The sequence below is a fragment of the Suricata suricatta genome, chromosome 5 (genome assembly GCF_006229205.1).
Source record: "Suricata suricatta isolate VVHF042 chromosome 5, meerkat_22Aug2017_6uvM2_HiC, whole genome shotgun sequence".
Taxonomy (NCBI): Eukaryota; Metazoa; Chordata; class Mammalia; order Carnivora; family Herpestidae; genus Suricata; species Suricata suricatta.
In genome coordinates, this window is record NC_043704.1 from 122,071,925 (window position 1) to 122,092,847 (window position 20,923).

Genomic DNA, 20,923 nt, shown 5'->3' on the forward strand with positions numbered 1-20,923 from the left:
TGTGACAACATGGATGGACCTCAAGCAGACTATGCTAAGTGAAATAAGTCAGACATAGAATGACAATTTATATGTCTCTTACAGGTGGAATCTAAAAACAAAAGCAGAAATAAGCTTAGATATAGAGAATAGATTGGTGGTCATAAGAGGTTGATGGGGGAGAAATAGGTGGAGGGTATGTACATTTATTACAAAAATATTGAACAGAGGTGTTTTGAACTATTCCACTTTGAATTATATATTGTCAGTTTATTAATATTAGTGCATTTGACTTGTCTCTACTATTTTACCTTTAGCTTTCTATTTGTCCCACCTTTGTTCTTTTTGTGCTCCTTTCTTGCATTCTTTCAAAAATTTTAAATGTTTATTTAATTTTGAGAGACAGAGAAAGAGGGGCAGAGAGAAAGGCAGACACAATTTGAAGCAGGCTCCAGGTTCTGAGCTGTCAGCACAGAGCCTGACGTGGGCTCAAACTCATGAACCGCGAGATTATGACCTGAGCTAAATCAGACACTTAACCCACTAAGCCACCCAGGCTCCCCTCCTTTTTTTGCATTCTTTTTTTTTTTTTAATGTTTTTTAAAATTTATTTTCGAGAGACAGCGCCAGCAGGGGAGGGTCAGAGAGAGAGGGAGATACAGAATCCGAAGCAGGCTCCAGGCTCTGAGTGAGCTGTCAGCACAGAGCCCGATGTGGGGTTCGAGCCCACAGACCATGAGATCATGACCTGATCCGAAGCCGGGCGCTTAACCGACTTAGCCAGCCAGGTGCCCCAAAATTATTACTTTTTAAATGTTTATTTATTTTGAGAGAGAGAGAGAGAGAAGACATGGGGAGGGACAGAGAGGGAGATAGAGAATCCCAAGCAGGCTCCACACAGTTAGTGGAGAGCCCTACATGGGGTTCAATCTCACAAACTGTGAAATTATTACCTCTGCTGAAATCAAGAGTTGGATGTTTAACCAAATGAGCCATCCAGGTGCCCCTATTATTATGTTTTTTAATATAAAAAGAAAAAAGAAATTACATATATAAATAATGTCTTAGGTATCATAGAGACCTGTTTTTGAAAAATTATATGAGGGGTGCCTGGCTGGCTTAGTCAGTGGAGCATGCAACTCTTGATCTCGGGGTTGTGAGTTCGAGCCCCTTGTTAAGTGTGGAGATTACTTAAATATAAAACCTTTAAAAAGAAATAAGAAAATAACACACATTCTGGTGGAGGAGGCACTCACAAAAAATGAGTAAACAGATTGTGGTAAGTTGCTTCCAAGATGGCTCCCAAGGATGCCCACTTCCTGGTATTCACATCCTTGTACAGTCCTCTACTGTGTTTTACTGTCGTTGGTCTGTGTGGTTAATAGCATACAGCAGAAGTGATGATATATGACTTCCTGGATTAGGTTATAACAAAGACTCCGGCTTCTGTCTTAGGTGCGCACACATTCTCTTGGGTCGCTCCCTCTGTGGGAAGCTGCCCTGTTGTAGGGATATCCCGGCATCTGTGGAGAGGCTCGCTTGATAAGGAACACATGGAGCCCTGCCAGGAACCACATGAGGCAGTTTGGAAGTGAATCCTTCAGCCTCAGTTGAACCTTGAGGGGACCAACCCTGGCTAACAGGTTGACTGCAACCTCATGAAAGATGGTCTGTGTCCAGACCATCTAGCTAGGCCACTCCTGTATTCCTGGTCCACAGACATGTCAAGATACTACAAGATACTACATTTTAAGGGGCTGTGTTTAGGGATAATTTGTTTTGTACCAATAGATAACTAAAACACAGATGAAATAACTTCAAATGCCTATCAAGAGAAGTGGTTTGGTCAAGTGGTTAGTAAAACAGGCCTTGGAGCCTGAGTGCTGGGTTTCAGATCCTGGCTTTGCCACATACTAGCTGTGTGATCTTAGCAAGTCTTTTTTTTGTTTTTTTAACTTCTATATTCCAATTTGGTCATTTGTAAAATGAAGATAATACTACTTATGTTAAGGTTGTTGTGAAGAGTCAAGAAGTCAGGAAAATAAAAGTGGTTAAGTCCAGAGCTTGATACATTTTAAAGATTCAATTAATATAACTACTGTTAATCTGTATAGATTTTTGAGCATTTGTTATTAATGTATGAGCTGTTTGCTTATGGTCTTTCATATTGGAAAATGGCTCCTGAAGGTGAATACTCCTGTTTGACTCAAATTTAACAATACCACTCAACACTGTACTAAGCACCTACTATGTGCCAGCACCTACTATGTGCTATGTGCTGGAAAAGGTAAGATATGACCAGTGTCCCCAGACTTCAGATTCTCATAGTTGAAGCAGAAACAAATGTGTTAGTGTAATTAAGGATTCTAAATTTAAAAGACTTGTAAGTTGAAGAATCTTTAAGAATTCATCACCAAATACCATTCATATTTGGTATACTCTTTGTTATGGGAATAACTTTGATAGTTTTATGCCTTGGAGAAAATTTGAGAATAGAAGTTTTGAAATGGAAAGATGTGCTTCAATTGCTAATGAAGGCTGAAATTCATACTGAGAAGACAAAGAACAGAGGAAAGCTGTAAGCTGAAATGAAGACAGCCTTTGGATCTCAGCTTAAACATCACTTCCTGAGAGAGGTTCCTCCACACACCTCTGTTCTCTTCCTTCACAGCACTTATCATAATTAATGCTTATTTGTGTTTTTTTTTCATGTTTCTCTTCCCAACTAGATGATAAGCACCATGAGGGCAGGAATCCCATCTGGTTCACTCACCACTGTAAACCCAGCATCTAGTTTAGTCCCTGATACATAACACATGCTTAATACATTTTTGTCAGTAAATATTAAATGAGTGTTTAGAACCATTAACATTCTGGTGGGTCCATGAAGACTCCTAGGAAACTTGAGACCAATGCAGCAGAATGCTACGCCAAAGACAACTTGTGTGGAGAACCTTTTACTTCTCTAGCAAAGAGAGGTGCTAAAAAGGCCTTGATGGTCGATAAGAAAGGAATTCCTTTGGAGGACAGTGCTGTAGAACTTCCTGCCTTTCACCTGGTACTCACAAAATCCAGGAGTAATGAGGAGGAGGCTCTCTTGTTAGGAAATAGAGAGTAGTCAGCCTTCTTGTGCTTTGAAGGTTATAAAGGACACTGGTGATCGTACATCTAGCATCCATTGTCTTCCCGCCCCTTACAGGACTCCAGTTTTACTCAAGTAGGCATACCTCCACCTTGCAATTTATGTGACTCAAGAACCACCCACCCATGTCAATTCCAGTTATGGTAATCCCCTTCCCCTTCCAGAAAGCAGGCTAAAGCCATCTTCACATTTGCAAGATAGTTACTGATTGGGAAGTAGAGTATGTGCCTGTGAGACCTAACTGGCTCAAAAAACTGGAAGGAAAGATCATGGAAAACAAAGTATGTGGTCCTGATTGCTCCTGGTAGACATTTGGAAAATCACTTTAGTATGAATTTGAAACCTACCATGTTTACAGCAGGGCAGAGAGACTAATAGCAACTGGGTCCTTGATAACTTGTTGAACCATTGAGTTCACCAGCCTTAGAGTCTGTTTTGCCTGGGGACCTTCTGTTATGTGAGATAATAAATTTCCTTATTGTTTAAGAAAACAGTTTGAATTGGGTTTTCTATTATCTGGGGCCAAAATGACCCCAACTGACCCGTGATATTTTGTTTCTGGCTACAATTAGAGCAGCTACAGGCAGAAGAGTGAGAAAATCACCCTCTGTCCTGGAAAAGGTAAGCAGTGGGACTCTGTGTTTCGAGGGTTGAAGATGAAAATCTATTTAACTATTAACTCGTGCTAGTGTGAATAGGCTGGTAAGGAAAGGGGTTGGGGGCAGGGATGAGAACAAGTTTATTGGGGCGCCTGGGTGGCTCAGTCGGTTAAGCGTCCGGCTTCGGCTCTGGTCATGATCTCACGGTTCCTGGGTTCGAGCCCCGCGTCAGGCTCTGTGCTGACAGTTAGCTCAGAGCCTGGAGCCTGTTTCACATTCTGTGTCTCCCTCTCTCTCTGATCCTCCCCTCCTCCTGCTCTCTCTCTCTGTCTCTCAAAAATTAAAAACATTAAGAAAAAAAAACAGAACAAGTTTGCACGCGGCAGTCACAGATCTCAAACTCGCAGTGGCCCCAGCTGCCTAGAAGAAGGTTGAATATGGGCTTGAAAGTAGTATTGTACCCTAAAAGCTGAAGCCCTGAGACCTCCTTGTGAGGCACATCATGATAATGCCTTCTGTTGGTAGGCCCATGTGGAACCTGCACCACCACAGATCTGGAAACTACAGGTCGTCAAACAGCGACACCATGTGGCTTTAAGGTGCAACGACTATAGTGGGCAGATGAGACTCCAGGCCTTTTCTTCCTTCAGGTGTATGGAAGTTGTATTTTCTGCTAGGAATTTTGGATCACTTAACCCACTATGAGTTTTTGAAAATGGCAGGCAGGGACCCTATTTGTAGATTCTGAATTTATTACTCTGAGAATAGAATATTGAGGTGATTTTATTTTGTGGGGGGAAAAAGCACATTTGATCATGGTGGAGCTGTTTCTACAGGTTTAAGTTTTTGTTTTTTTTTTTAATTTGAGAGAGAATTCATATAGGTGGAGGAAAGGGGCAGAGGGGGAGAGAATCTTAAGCAGGCTCTGCATGGAGCCTAACACAGGCCTAGATCCTATGACCATGCAATCATGACCTGAGCCAAAACTAAGAGTCTGACACTCAACTGACTGAGCCACCCACGTTCCCCTCTGGTTTTTATCTATATTATCAGGATGCATAAAAATTAGGCCTAAAGATACCCAAACAAAAACATTTCCATGTATTACCTCTTTGAAAACTTGTCTGTGGTTTCCCATCACGGTTTGAATGAAGTCCCAGCTCTTTAGCACACCTCCCAAGGCATTCCTCCTCCCCCTCTCCAGTAATGCAACATACTACTCAGTTTTGTCAGGAAACCCTGAGTAAGTACCTTTATATTTGTAAAAGCTTTGGGAGTTAGGTTTTAAGTGAGGCCAGATATGAGCTGTCCCAAAGGGGCCCAGGTTTAACGACAAAAAATAATAAGGTTTACTTTGCATTTGTAACCTGGGCATTATAATAATGTGCTTTGGAATTATTTAATTTTCACAGGAAGTTTTCTCTATCTTTCCTCTCTATTGCTGGGGAACTCCTACCATTCAGAACCATTCCTCTGGGTTTGCAATTCTTGGGATGGGCTGCACATTGGAATCACCTGGGAAAGACTATTTACAAACTCTGACACCTGAATCCTACCCTGGAGATTCTGATTTAAGTGGTCTGGGGCTTGACCACCAAGTTTTCAAAGCCACCAGATGATTCTAAAATCACTGAAGTAGCCTATTTAGGTAATCCTTCTCTTTCCCTTCTGCGTCCTTAACAAACTTCTCTGATTATGCCTACCACATTGTATCTGAATTTCAGGGCGTATATCCATCCATCTCCCTAACTAAACTTTGAGCATCTCCATTCATTCACCCACCTCTGCATTTCTGGAGTCTGATGTAGGGCCTGCCAGTTTGTGGGGATTTGAAAATGCTGAATAGAAGGTAAAATGTCAACAAACACGTACTGGGGTCCTCCAAATGCCAGGTGCTGCTGTGCTCAGCCAGCTCTGGAACCTGGAGAACAGGCTGACTAGTCCTGCAGCAAGAGCTCGAAGTCACGGCTGCTCTGTAGAGAGCAGCGTGCGGTGGCCACGTAGCCCCGGCCTCACTTCCACCAACCGCCAAAGTATGTATATCTGCGGTCTTCCGGACAAATGAATTCCAGGTGGCTGCGAACAGTACCTGCGAGGCCAGAGACTTCTGAAAGAGGAACGAACGTGCGCAGGCGCAGATTGAAGCGCGGCGCATTGCGGTCTACGCGAATATAAGCCCCGCCTCCAGCAGCGAAGCCAACCGGCGCTGGGCCCGCCCAGCCTCTTCGGGGGGGCCGGAGAAAAGAGCTAGCGGCGTTCGAGGCGGAGCCGAGGTTCGATTGGCCGGCCTCCCAAGGCGCGGTAACGGTCGCGGAGGCGGGGCCGGAGAGGGCAGAGCCGGGCCGGGCGCGCTGCTGCTGGGGGGCTGCGGCTGAGAAAGGTGAGTGGCGCAGGGGTTCGCCGACGCGTCGACCGGAGCACCTCCCGGAAGCCCCCCCCAGGTCAGCGTCTGCTGGTGCCGGCGAATGGTCAGACCGACCCTTGTCCGGTCCCTCAGAAAGCACACCAGGATTGGGGGTATAAGGATTGGAGTACACGTATGTAAGGATTGGGGTGCCTGCCAAACCTGGTTCGAGTCCTGGCTCCCCGGCCCTTGCCGCCTTTGGCTGCTCATGTAACGGCCCTGCGCTTCAGTGTCTTCGTAACCTACGGCTGGTAATTCTTGCCTTACGTGCTGGTTGAGAAGGTTAAATGAGGCAGTAAGTGTAAGGCTTAGGACGTTGCCTGGTGCAGACCGGGTTGCGGATAAGTCGGAGGTAGTTCCTCCATATCTACGCGAGTGGGCCGGGGTTGACCCGCTTTACTTTTCAGTGTCAGGTGTCTGAGAAGGTTGCTTGGCTAGAGAAGACTCGGAGCAAAAGGGGGATACACGAAGGAGAGGTGAGTAGCCCTTCCAACGGTTCATTAGGCTCATTCCAGATTGGGAGGTCCGCTGCCTTCCTGCGGAGTCTCATTTCATTCTGTTAAGAAAATTAGGTGATGTCAGGAGGCTGAGATCCTTCACCTAGGGACCACACAGCAAGGGTTTCTACTACCACTTATTTTCTGACCATAGTAATATCAAGGATTGTGCCGGCATTACCCATATCGGTTCCAGTCTTCTGCATGAGTTTGCTTGTTTTTACTTTGTGTGTTGCCGAGTGGACCCCGGCGTCCCCTGCCACACCTTGAGGAAGAGGAGGCTGACTGGGGTTTTGTCCGCAGCTTCTGCTTCAAAGGCGGGAGAGGTGTGTTCTGGCCCTTTGTGTATACTCTCTTCTGGGGCAGAATGACTTGGTGGAGATGACATCGATCCCGACTCCTATTTCCTTATTTGTGGTAGATTCATTCCTTCTTAAGAGTATTAAGCAGCACGTTGGCATGTTTTTGGAGTAGAATTTTTGTATTTAATGGAGACCAGAGACTTTGAAAGTATTGCATGTTCCATTGATTGCAGTAATGTGAGATCTTTGCTTTTGAGAAAGCTAATTACAGATTGTGATGTGACTTAATTGAGAAAGAATCGTTATAGGCCAGGGTTTGTTATTTCCAGCCTTTCCCCCCAAAAGTGGTGAAAAACAATTACATTTTAATGGACAGTGCTTATTACTGGGGCTTGAGACCTAGGAAGGGTAAGTTACCAAAGGGCGCTTGGAAACCTGGGCAGTGCTAGAAGGCACAGCCATGCTTTGCTTCTCTGCATTTGGATTTTTATGCCGTGGACAAACCAACTCCTATCCTGCCTTTCCTAATCCCATGTCTTACTTTAGGTGTGTTACGACACTGAATAAAGCTATAGCTTCTGCTTTGGCCTTGGGAAGCATTTAGTCTCTGCCTGTAACTCAGAGTTCCAGATCTGTGTCCTGTCACAGTTTCTAGTGGGGAAAAGGCTGGTGAAAACTATCATCACATAACGGGGACCTGTGAAAGGAGGGCTTGGGCACAGGTGGAACTAAGGGGCTGGTTTTTCTTCTTGCCTTTGCCTTTTGTGATTGGTGGTGGTTTGTTCATCAGAAAGTGCTTCGTTTTCGTGCCCTTGGAAATGAGAATGTTCTACCCTTGGGGCCACAAGTCCAATTTAATGATGGGTGGTGATAGGTTTGGACTCCCTGCTGAGGTGGCAGCGTTGAAGTCCATCAGCTGTTATTCATTCGTTCCCACATCAGTAGTTACTGGTACCATTGATACTTTGGGAATAACACAGGGCCATTCTTATTAGGAGGTCAAACATTTTAAGATTTGGGTCTGTCTTTTTGAAATCTAGATGAAGATCCAATTTCGGACGTGAGACTCACTGGGTGATCATTTCATTGAGATCAACTTGAATGACCAGGTGAAAAGTGCAAGAGGGTCGTGCTATGACTGAGGTATGTCTGCTGTGACAGATAATGCTCTCTGGATGTTGGGAGGCCATGGAGAAGACCTGTTATTTATTGAATACTGTAATAGATACATTGCATATATTTCCTTTTGGTCTCCTGATAATCTGGTCAGGTAGATATTTGGAACTTCGGCATGGAAACTGAAGCCCAGGGAGGTTAAGTAACTACACTTACCTAGTTGGGTACCAACTCTAATCACCACCTCTGATTTGCTATGAGCTGGGCACTGTTCTCTTTTCTTTCTACATTAACTCTCCTAATCTCCATAACAACTCTATGAGCTAAGGACTTTCATTATCCTCATTGTATGAAAAGGAGTTGTATGAAAAGGCCCAGAGGTATAAGTGCTTCCCTGGCTGGGTGGCAGAATCCACATTTGAACCCAGGTAGCCTGGCTCCAGAGTGATACCCGCTTTCTTTTGGTTAATGGTTTGTTGCTTTTGTTTTTATTGTTACTTAGGAAAATTCTTTTATTATAAAATGAATTTTTATCATGAGGTCAAACAGAAAACACATGCCAAATGTGTAGCTTAATGAATTATTTTTTAAGCTATTTATTTTGAGGGAGAGAGAGAGCATGTGCATGCATAGGCAGGGCAGAGAGAGGGGGAGGGGGAAAAGGAGCGAGCGAGAGAGAGAGAGAGAGAGAGAGAGAGAGAGAGAAAGAGAGAGAAAGAATCCCAAGTTGGCTCTTTGCTGACAGAGCTCAATCTCAGCACGGGGGTCAGTCTCAAGAACCTTGAGATCATGACCTGAGCCAAAATCATTAACCAAGTGAGTCACCCAGGCACCCCTAAAATCCAGTAATTTTATAAGGATGTGTCTTCTGGGTCAGTATTCTCAAGTAGGTGATTTACTTTTTGTATGTGTAATTTCATATGTATATATTTTTTCATTTCAGGAAAGTTGTTTTTGAAACAGCTTTGTTGAGGTAATAAGCTGCACATATTTAAAGTGTACTATTTGAGAGGTGCCTGGGTGGCTCAGTCATTTGGCCATCTGACTCTTGATTTCAGCTCAGGTCATGATCTAACAGTTGTGTGAGATCAAGCTGTGTGCCCCGTTTCACACTGACAGTGCAGAACCTGCTTGAGATTCTCTCTCTCTCCCTTTCTCTGTCCCTCGCCACTGGCACACGCATGTGCACACTCTCCCTCTCTCTCAAAATAAATAGATAAAACTTCAAAAACAAAACCGCAGTCTCCCTTTCTTCATCTCCCTTTATAAAAACAAAATAAAGTGTAGTATTTGATAAGTTTTGATATACACCTGTGAAACCATCACACAATTAAGATTGTGAATCTATCACCCCTAAATTCTCTTGTTCCCATTTGTGGTCCATCTTTCTAGCCTCTCCTTCCCCTAGCCACCATTGATCTACATTCTGTCAGTGTAGATTAGTTTTTATTTTCTAGAATTTTTTTATAAATGGATTCAAACAGTATATAGTCCTTGTTTGTCTGGCTTCTTTCCCTCAGCATAAGTATTTTCAGGCTCATCTGTGTTGCATGTATCAGTAGTTTATTCATTTTTATTATTGAAAGGTATTCCATTGTAGGCATATACCACTTTATGTATCCACTCAGCTGTTGATGGATATTTGAGTTGTTTCCAGTTCCTGGATATTACAAATAAATCTGTTAAGGACTTTTATGTATGAGTCTTTGTGTGGTCATATGCTCTTATTTCTCGTGGGTAAATACCTAGAAGTGGAATGGCTGGGTCTTAGGTGTATATTTAACCTTTTAAGAAACTGCCAAAGTATAATCCAAAGTTATTGTCTTATGTTACATGCCCATCAGCAGTGTATCAGAGTGCCAGTTCCTTCATATTCTCATAAACACTTAGTATAGTCTTAGCCACTTAAATAAATGTATTGTGGTTTCATCTTGTGGCTTTTAAAACTTGTATTTCCAGTGTAGTTAACATATAGTGTTATATTAGTTCCAGGTTTACAATATAGTGATTCAGCAGTTCCACATAAGACTCAGCGCTCATCTAGTTAAGTGTACTTCTAATCTCCTTCACCTATTTCAACCTCCCCTCTGGGAACCATCTGTTTGTTCTCTATAGAGAAGAGTCTGTGTTTTGGTTTGTCTTTTTTTTTTTTTTCTTTGCTTGTTTATTTTGTTTCTTAAATTCTAAAAAAAATTTTTTTTAATGTTTATTTTTGAGAGACAGAGCATGAGCAGGGGAGGGGCAGAGAAAGAGAGGCGCCGAATCTGAAGCAGGCTCCAGGCTCTGAGCTGTCAGCACAGAGCCCAACGTGGGGCTTGAACCCACCAACTATGAGATCATGACCTGAGCTGAAAGTCGGATGCTCAACCTACAGCCACCCAGGAGCCCCTGTTTCTTAAATTCTATATACGAGTGAAATCATGGTATTTGTATTTCTCTGACTTATTTCGCTTAGCATTATACCTACTAGGTTCATCCATGTTGTTGCAAATGGCTAGATTTTATTCTTTTTATGACCAAACAATATTCCATTAGAAATATATACCACCTCTTCTTTATCCATTCATCTCACTTGGGCAGCTTCCATAGTTTGGCTGTTGTAAATCATGCTGCTATAGACATATGGGTGCATATATTTCTTAAAATTAGTGTTTTCATATTCTTTGGAAACTCAGTAGTGTGATTACTGAGTCAGGGGGTAATGCTATTTTTAATTTTTTGGAGAATCGCCATACTATCTTTCATAGTGGCTGCACTAGTTTGGAGTCCCACCAGCAGTGCACTAGGGTTCCATTTTCTCCATATCCTCACCAACACTTGTTTGAGTTTTTTAATTTTAGCTATTCTGAGGTGTGAAGTGACATCTCATTGTAGTTTTGATTTGATTTCCCTGATGATGAGTGAAACCGAGCATGTTTTGGTGTGTCTGTTGGCTGTCTGTATGTTGTCTTTGGAGAAATGTCTGTTCATGTCTTCTGCCCATGTTTCACGTGGATTATTTGTTGACTGGGTGTTTTAGAAATGCTTTATATATTTTGGATACTAACCCTTTACCAGATCTATCATTTGCAAGTTATCTTCTCCTATTCAGTAGGTTGCCTTTTAGTTTGGTTGGTGGTTTCCTTTGCTCTACAGAAGCTTTTTATTTTGATGTAGTATAGATAGTTTATTTTTCCTTTTGTGTCCCTTGCCTCAAACATACCTGGAAAGGTATTAGTACAGCCAGTGTCAGAGAAATATAATGCCTGTGCTCTTGTAGGATTTTTACGGTTTCAGGTCTCACATTTAGGTCCTTAATCCATTCTGAGTGTATTTTTGTGGATGAGGTGAAAAAGTGGTCCAGGTTTCACTCTTTTGCATGTAGCTGTCTGGTTTTCCCAACACCATTTATTGAAGAGACTCTCTCTTTCCCATTGCATAGTCTTGCCTCCTTTGTCAAAGATTAAATTGACTATATAACTGCAGGTTTCTTCGCTGGATTTTCTACTCTGTTCCATTGATCTATGTGTCTGTGCCAGTACTACACTGTTTTATTTACTACAGCTTTGTAATATAACTTGAAGACTGGAATTGTGATACCTTCAGTTTTGTTTTTCTTTTTCAAGATTGCTTTGCCTATTTCAGATCTTTTGCAGTTCTATACAAATTTTAAGATTGCTCTAGTTCTGTGAAAAATGCTCTAAGCATTTTGATGGGGATTGCATTAAACCTGTAGATTGCCTTGGGTAGTATAGACATTTTAACAGTATTTGCTCTCCCAATCCATGATTTTGGAATATCTTTCCATTTCTTTGTGTTGGCTCTTTGTGTTGTCTTCAGTTTCTGTCATCATACTTTATAGTTTTCAGGGTAAGGTCTTTTAGCTCCTTAGTTAAGTTTATTTCTAGGTATTTTATTTTTGGTACAATTGTAAATGGGGTTGTTTTCTTAATTTCTCTTCTGCTTCATTATTAGCATATAGAAATGCAACAGATTTTTGTATACTGATTTTGTATGCTGCAACCATGGAATTCATCTATCGGTTCTAGTAGTTTTTTGGTGAAATTGTTAGGGTTTTCTATAAATAGTATAATGTCAGCTGCAAACAGTGAAAGTTTTACTTCTCCTTTACCAATTTGGATGCTTTTTATGTCTTTCTGTTGTCTGATTGCTGTGGGTAGGACTTCTAGTATTGTGTTGAATAAAAGTGGTGAGAGTGGACATCCTTACCTTTATCTTCATCCTGACTTTAGAGGAGAAGCTCTCCATTTTCCCCCCTTGAGTATAATACTAGCTATGGGTTTTTCATAGACGGCCTTTATTATGTTGAGGTATATGTTCCTTCTAAACCTGTTTTGTTGAGAGTTGTTATCATGAATGGATGTTGTACTTTGTCAGATGCTTTTTCTGCATCTATTGAAATGATCATATGGTATTTATCCTTTCTCTTGTTGATGTGATATATTGCATTGATTTTGTGAATATTGAACTACCCTTACATCCCAGGAATAATTCCCACTTGATTTTGGTGAATGATTTTTTAAAAAAGTTTATTTTATTTTTGAGAGAAGAGAGAGCAGGGGAAGACAAGGGATAGAGAGAGAGAGTGAATAGAGAATCCCAAGTAGGTTTCCTGGTGTCCGTGCAGAGCCTGATGCGGAGCTTGAATTTATAAACTGTGAAATCATGAGCTGAGCCAAAATCAAGGGTCAGACACTTAACCGACTGAGGTACCAAGATGTTTTGTTTTGCTTTTTTTATCCACTCTGTCACCCTAATGTGTTTTGATTTTAGTTCATTTATATTCAAAATATTTGTTGATAGGTCTTTATTGCCAGTTACTTGTTTTATGGTTGTTTTTGTAGTTTTTCTCTGATCTTGTTCTCTTTCATGGTTTGTTGACTTTCTTTAGTGATATGCTTAGCTTCCTTTCTCTTTATTCTTTGCATATTTATTACTGGATTCTGATTTGTATTAACCATTAGGTTTGTATATAATGCCTTCTGCATTTAGCAGTGTATATTAGGTTGATGTTTGCTTAAGGTTGAACCCATTCTTTACTTCTACCCATGTTTTAGGTATATAGTGTTATATTTTACATCATTTTATTAATCTCTTGAATGATTTTTACAGAAATACTTATTTTTACTCCTTTTGTAGTTTTTTAATTTTTCATGTAACTAACTATGGTCTTTCCTTTCCACTTAGAGAGTTACATTTATTTGGTGTAGGGCTGGTTTAGTGGTCATGAACTTCTTTAGTTTTTGTTTGAGAAAGTCTTTATGCTCCTTCTTTTGTGAATGATAGCCTTTCTGGATAGAGTATTCTTGGCTGCATATTTTTTCCTTCCAGCACTTTGAGTATATCATGTCACTCCCTTCTGACCTGCATAGTTTCTCCTGAAAAACTTACTGATAGCCTTAATCAGTTTCCTCTTATATGTAACTGTCTTCTTTCTTCTTGCTGCTTTTAAAATTTTTTCTTTATTGCTGCCTTTAATATTATATGTCTTGATGTGGATCTCCTTAGGTTGAACTTTTGGAAAAATCTCTGTCTCCTCAATCTGTATATCTGTTTCCTTCTCCAGATTAGTGAAGTTTTCACCCCCTATGTTTTTAATAAATTTTCTGCCCCGTTTTCTCTCTCTCCTTCTTTTGGGATCCCTATAATGTGAATATTATTGTGCTTGATGGAGTCAGTGTGTTCCCTGACTGTTTTCTCAATTTGCATATTGTGTTTCCTCTCATCTTGGTTACTTTTCATTACTCCATTACTTTCAGGTCATTAATTTGTTCCTCTGCTTTTTGTAGTCTGCCTTTTATTCCACCTAGTGTACTTCTACTTTCATTTATTGAGTTCTTCATCTCTGAAGATGTTTGGTTGGTTTTATCTCTTAATTAAGGGTCTTACTGATGTCCTTCACTCCTCTCAAGTCCATTGAGTATCTTCATTACTTTAAATTCTCCATCAGGCCTCTTACATCTGTTTCACTTAGGTCTTTTGCTGTGGTTTGGTCCTGTTCTTTCATTTGGGATATTTTTTCTGTCTCATTTTGTTTAACTCTGTGTCTTTCTTTGTGTTTGGAAAGTTAGCTATGCCCCTTGCTCTTGATGGTAATGGCCTTTTGAAGAGGTCTTACAGTGTCCTGTAGTACAGTGTCCTGTAGTACAGTGTCGCCTGTTCCCTAGGACCTGGTGTGTCCCTAGGAGTGCCTCCTATGTGTGTTGTGTGTGCTCTGCTAGTGACTCCTGATTGCTTTTTCCTTCAGTCTTGTCTTTGCCTGTTGTGGATGGTGTTTGGTCCTCAGCCAGGTAGGGCACATTTCAACAAGTGTGGTGGTCTGCTTGTGAAGTGGGTCCTGGCGCTGTTGCTGCTGCTGCAGTTGAGGTCCTACAAAACCCACAGACTGGGAGATGTTGCGCTGGTGAGGTTTGCATTGGAGTTCTCGGGGAGGGGACCCTCAGTGCTGGGATGAGGCAAGCATGACGGGGAGGAGTGGATCCACGGCAATGTGGTATGGGGGAGTGGGGCTGGTGTAAGCAAATTAGGTAGTGAGCGTTAGCACCTGCGTTGTTTCTGCTGAAAAATCAGCTGATAGCCTTGGGGTTTTCCTTGTATGTAACTGTTAACTTCTGATGCTTTTATTTGTTTTTTTAAAGTTTGTTTATTTTGTGAGAGAGAGAAAAAACACAAGCAGGAGAGGGACAGAGAGAGGAGAGAGACAATCCCAAGCGGGTTCCAGTTGTCAGTGCAGAGCCCAGAGTGGTGCTTGATCTCACTAACCATGAGAACCTGACCTTAGTCAAAATCAAGAGTTAGAGGCTTAACCAGCTGAGCCACCTGGTGTCCCCTTTTGGTGCTTTTAAAATTCTCTTTATCATTACTTTTTTGTCATTTGAACTATTATATGTTTGGTGTGGACTTCGTTGGGATGACTTTGTTAGGGGCTTTCTGTGCTTCCTGGACCTGGGTGTCTCTTTCCTTCCCCAAATGGGAGAAGTTTTCAGCTATCATTTCTTCAAGTAAATTTTCTGCTCCCTTCTCTTTCTTCTCCTCCTGAGATCCCTATTATGTGAATGTTACTATGTTACATTGCAGAGTTCCCTTCCTCTATTCTCATTTTTTATTAAACTTTTTTTCTTTTTGCTATACAGTTTACTTCCTTAATGTTTTCCTGTCTTCCAGCTTGCTGATCTGTTCGTCTGTGTTTTTTAATCTGCTGTTACATCTGTTGTATTTTATTTACTCTCTCTCTGTTGACTTTCTCCCTGAGTTCATTCACTTTCTCAAATCCAGTAATTATCTTAAATGACTATTACCTTGAAGTCTTTATCAGGCATATAGCTTATCTCTCTCTCATTTGTGGGTTTTTTTTTTTAACTGTGATTTTTGTCTTGTTCTTTACATTTGGTACATATTTCTCTGTCTCCTCATTTTGTCTCTCTGTTTATTCCTAAGTATTAGGTAGGTCAGCTACATCTCCTGGTCTTGAAAGTAGCAGCCTTGTGCAGAGATCCTGTGGTGCTGTATAGTGTGGTCCCCCCTGGTCAGAACCAGGCACTCCAATGTGTCCCCATTATAGGCTGTGGGACCCTTCTGTTGTGGCTGAGCTGCATTTGTGGGCATGTTGGTGGGTGGGGGCCGGCTTCTTGCCTGACTGGCTGCAATGCCTTGCTTTGCCTGATGTGAGGGTACTGGGCATGGTTTGCTCCTTGAGATGATGAGAGGCCTGGTTCCTGCCTGTGTGCTCACGGGTAGGTGTTGTTGGTATTCAGCCTAGCCAGAGGCCTGCAGTTACTGTCTGCCATGCCTGCGGGCGCAGCAAAGGGCAGGACTTGCTCTCTGCACAGCCGGCTATGAGGCTCAGCTGCGGGAATGTGGACACGCTGGTGTATGGGTTATCTCCTCCCCTTCCAAGGGCGGGAGTCATTTTGAAGTGGCACATGCCGGGCGACTTGCCTTCTGGGTGTGTTGGGGCAGGAGCTGTTTTGGAGGAATGGCTGCCAAGGTGGGCAAGTTGGGTGGGATGGTCTGCAGGAGAGTGAGGGGGCATGGCACTCACTGATAGCAAGGTAGAGGGGGAGTGTTAGAACTGGCTCCCGGAGGCATCTTGATCTCTAGGCTACAGGAGACAAAAATGGCACCTGCTATCGCTTTTGTTTCCAGAGGAACCTCCACCACATATTCTCAGATTCATTGATAAATCTCCTTCACAAATACCCCCGGGTGCTTTTCAAGCTGTTACTCCTGCACTGTGTCTCTGAGTTACTGAGTTTGTGGACTCTTTAATTGTTGGAAGTCGGTTTCCTGTAGCACTCTGGCTCTCTTGGAGTTAAGCCAGCTGATTTTCAATGTTCCTGGAGTTAGCCCCGGTGTTTTCAAAGCCAGATATCACATGGTTCGGTTCGTCTTCCCAGTGTGGGTTCCCAGTTCAAGGGGTTGCCCAGTGTGGGGTCTGTTCCTTTTGCTTGTCTATGCCTCTTCTGTTTGTGGTTAGTTGTACCAAGTGGTCAGTTCCCAACTGTGTCTCTTCCCTGTCTACCCCTTTCTATTTGACGTTCTGTCTGTGACGAGCTGCGGAAGTCTTCTGGTCATTTTCAGAGTTAGTCAGGTAGCTCTCTTTGCTGCCTCAGTGTGTCTGGGGGACAAGTTGAATTCCAGATCATCCTATTCTACCACTTTCCCTTGTATTCTCAGATGTGGGTCGTGGGTCCACAGGCTCACTATTTGTGCGTTTAAAATGCAACAGAGGGGTTTAAAGTGTGGAAGGACAAAAAAACAAATAGTTACCAAAATCAACCAAGATTTCTAAAACAAAGGAGCCTCAGTTGGGGGAGGTGGCCTGGCTCTTTATCTAGTCTTACAGCTGGCACTGTGTTTATTGGAGACAGCCATCTTTGAAGCTGATGCCTTTTTGAAATGGATCCCTTCATAATCAAAGCTTAATTCAGGTACTTGCATTACAAACAAAACAAAACAAAAAACCAAAAATCCTCACAAAAAACTGTTAGAACTTACACCACAACCACCTTAGTTATTTTTTAAGTGTACTGTTCATTGATATTACATACATTCTTAATGTGCCATCATCACCCCCATCCACCTACAGAACTTTTTAAAAATTGTTTAAATTTAATTGTTTTTCTATACTTGTCTATTTTTGAGAGACAAGACAGAGTGCAAGCAGGGGAGGGGCAGAGAGAGAGGGAGACACAGAATCTGAAGTAGGTTCCAGGCTCTGGGCTTTGAACTTACAAGCCGTGAGATCATGACCTGGGCAGAAGTCCGACACTTAACCAACTAAGCTACCCAGGTGCTCCATTATTTATTTATTTCTACACTTAGCATGGGCCTCAAACTCCTGACCCTGAGATCAAGAGCTGCATGCTCTTCCGACTGAGCCAGCCAGGTGCCCTAGAAATCTTTTCATCTTGTGCAACTAAAACTCTGTATATATTAGACATAGGGCCCCTGTCCCCCAAGGCCCTGCCTGGCAGCTACCATTTTCCTTTTGGTGGCTATTGTTGTGATCATTCCAAGCAGTATAAACGGAGTCATTCCAGCATTTATTTTTTTGTGACTAATGTCCTCATGGTTGTAGCATATATCAAAATTTTCTTTCTGTTTAAGGCTGAATAATATCCCTTGGGACACTTGAGTGGCTCAGTCCCTTAAGTCTGTTAATTTTGGCTCAGGTCATGGTGTCATGGTTTGTAGGTGCACGCCCCATGTGGGGCTCCATGCTGACAGTGTGGAGCCTGTTTGGGATTCTCTGCTCCTCTCCTGACCACCCCCCCCAAATAAATAAACTTTTTAAAAAGCTGGATAATATTCCACTGTACGGATATACCACATTGTGCTTATTCATTTATCTATTGATGAACACTTGAAACAGTTTTGCTATTGTGAGTAATGCTGCCATGAACACGATGTACAAATATCTTTTCAGGATCCTGCTTTGATTCTCACCAGTAGCGCACAGATTCCAGTTTTACCACCCCCTTGCCAGTGCTTGGTACTTATTTGTGGTTCTTTGTTTTGTTTTGATAGTAGCCTAATGGAAATGAGGTGGTATCTCTTTGATTTGCATTCATCTAATAGTGATGTTGAACATCTTTTCAAGTGCCTATTGGTCATTTGTATATTGAGTTCTTTGCCCATTTAAAAATTTTAATGTGTTTTTCTTCTCAAAAGTTTTTTAAAATGTTTATTATTAAGAGAGAGAGTGAGAGAGCTAGCACAAGGTGGGGGGGGTGGAGAGGGCAGATAGAGGGAGACAGAAGATGCAAAGCAGGCTCTGTACTGACAGCAGGAAGCGTGATGTGGGTCTCGAATTCACAAATGCAAGATCATGACCTGAGATGAAATTGTTTGCTCAAATGACAGAGCCACCCGGGCACCCCTGTTGGTTTATTTTTAAAATAAAGTTTATTTATTTTGAGAGAGAGAAAGGAGGGGGGAAGAGCAGAGAAAGAGGGAGAGAGTAAGAATTCCAAGCAGGCTCTGCATTGTCAGTACAGAGCCTTACATGGGGCTTGAACTCATAAACTGTGAGATTATGATGAGTTGAAACCAAGAGCTGGACACTCAGCCAACTTGCTGGGCCATGCAGCTGCCTCTCTTTGCCCATTTTTTAAGCAGATTAAAAAAAAATGTTTTAGGAGTTCTCTGTGTATTCTGGATGTTAACTGTCACATATATGATTTGCAAATATTTTCTTGCATTCAGTGGGTACCTTTTTACTCTGTTGATAGTATCTTTTGATGTGCTCAAGTTTTAATTTTCATGAAGTCTAATTTGTTTGTTCTTTTGTTGCCTGTTCAGATCTAAGAAACAATTGCCAAATCCAGTGTCATGAAGCTTTTACCTTATGTTTTCTTCTAAGAGTTTTACAGTTTTGCCTCTTTAATTCTTTGGTCTGTTTTGACTTAATTTTTGTATATGGTGCTAGATAATGGTCCAACTTCATTCTTTCCATGTGGATGTCCAGCTTTTCCAGAACCACTCGTTGAAGACACTATACTTTCTCCATTGAACAATTTTGGCATTCTTGTGGAAAATCTTTTGACGGTATATGTGAGGAATTACTTCTGGCCTCTCTATTCTATTTCATTCATTTATATATCTTTATGCCAGTACCACACTGTGTTGATTTCTGTAGCTTTGCAGTGGGTTTTGAAATCAGGAAGTATAGGTCCTCCAGGTTTGTGCTTTTTCAAGGTTGTCTCAGCTGTTGATGGTCCATTGAGATTCCTTATGTAATATATTAGAATGATTTTTTTTTTATTTCTGCAAATAATGTTTGTGGAATTTCAATAGGGATTGCATTGGTTGTTTAGGCTGATTTGGGCTGTATTGACATCCTAATATGAAGTCTTCCAATCCATGAATATAGGATGTTTTTCCATATATTTGTCTTTTTAATTTCTTTAAAAAATTTTTTTTTAATTATATTTATTTTTGAGAGCGTGTGAACAGGAGGGGCAGAGGGAGGAAGAGACACAGAATCTGAAGCAGGCTTCAGGCTCTGAGCTAGCGGTAGGCACAGAACTCAAAGTGGGGCTTGTACCTACTAACGGTAAGATCATGACCTGAGCCAAAGTTGGACGCTTAACCAACTGAGCCACCCAGGCACCCCAGCCTTTTAATTTCTCTGACCAGTATTTTGTAGTTTTAATTGTACAAGGCTTTGACCTCTTTGGTTAAGTATTTTTTCCTTTTGATGCTGTTGTAAGTGGAATTGTGTTCCTAATTTCCCTTTCAGATTACTTATTGTTAGTGTATAGAAATGTGGCTGATCTTTGTGTGTTACAGGCTTACATCTTAGTACTTTGCTGAACTCACTTATTCTAACAGGTTTTTGGTTTTTTGGGTGGACTCATTAGCATATTCTGTATATAAGATTAAATCATCTGCAAGCAGGTATAATTTTACTTTTCCTTTGATGTGGATGCCTTTTATTTCTTGCTTTGGCTAGACCTTCCAGCACTATATGGAATAGAAGTGGTGACTCTATTTTCTGATCTTAGAAAAGAAAGATCTGATCTTTCATAGAAGTATGATGTTCACTGTGTTTTCACATGTGGCTTTTATTATGTTGAGGTAGATTCTTTCTATTCCTACTTTATTGAGTATTTTTATCATAAAAGGGTGTTCACTTTTGTCAGATGCTTTTTCTATATCAGTTGAGATGATCATGTGGTTTTTATCCTTCATTCCATTAATGTAGTCCATTATATTCATTTCTTTTCATGTGTTGAACTATTCGTATATTCCAGGAATAACTCCCATTTGGTTGTGGGGTACAATCCTCTTAATATGCTGTTGAATTTGATTTACTAGTATTTTGTTGAGGATAATTGCATCAGTGTTCATAAGGAATCTTGGTCTTTAGTTTTCTTGTATTGTTTTTGTCTGGCTTCATATCAGAGTGATGCTAGCCTTTAAGAATGAATTAGAGGGCTGGGGAGCCTGGGTGTTGAGCATCTGACTTTGGCTCAGGTCATGATCTTTTGATTCATGCTTTTGATCCTCACGTCAGCCTCTGTGCAGAGCCCCACGTCAAGCTCCAGAGCCTGGAGCTTACTTTTGAATTCTGTCTCCTTCTCTCTCTGCCCCTGCCCACTGATGCTATGTCTTTCTCAAAAATAACTAACCATTAAATAAATGAAAACAAAAAAGAATGAATTAGGGGGGGCTTGGGTGGCTCAGTTGATTAAGTGTCCGACTCTTGATTTTGGCTCAGGTCATTATCTCAGTGAGATCAAGCCCATGAGATCAAGCCCAGTGTCGGACTCTGCACTGAGCATGGAGCCTGCTTGAGAATCAGTCAATCAATCTCCCTCCCCCCTTCTCCCCCCCTTCTCCCCCCCTTCTCCCCCCTTCTCCCCCCGTCTCCCCCCGTC

General features: G+C 41.7%; 1 protein-coding gene across 3 annotated transcripts in view; it reads left to right on the forward strand.

The window, feature by feature from the left end:
* Positions 1-6,003: 6,003 nt before the first annotated feature.
* The window catches only part of CEP70 (centrosomal protein 70), an 80,337-nt gene continuing 65,417 nt past the window's right edge, over positions 6,004-20,923 (forward strand). For all 3 annotated transcript variants that reach the window (XM_029940182.1, XM_029940183.1, XM_029940185.1), the window contains exons 1-2: positions 6,004-6,100; positions 7,964-8,066. Coding sequence is in view for 1 of the 3 variants with exons in the window: in XM_029940185.1 (XP_029796045.1) it covers positions 8,058-8,066 (9 nt within the window). In the remaining 2 variants the exon portion in view is untranslated. The remainder of the gene's footprint in view (positions 6,101-7,963; positions 8,067-20,923) is intronic.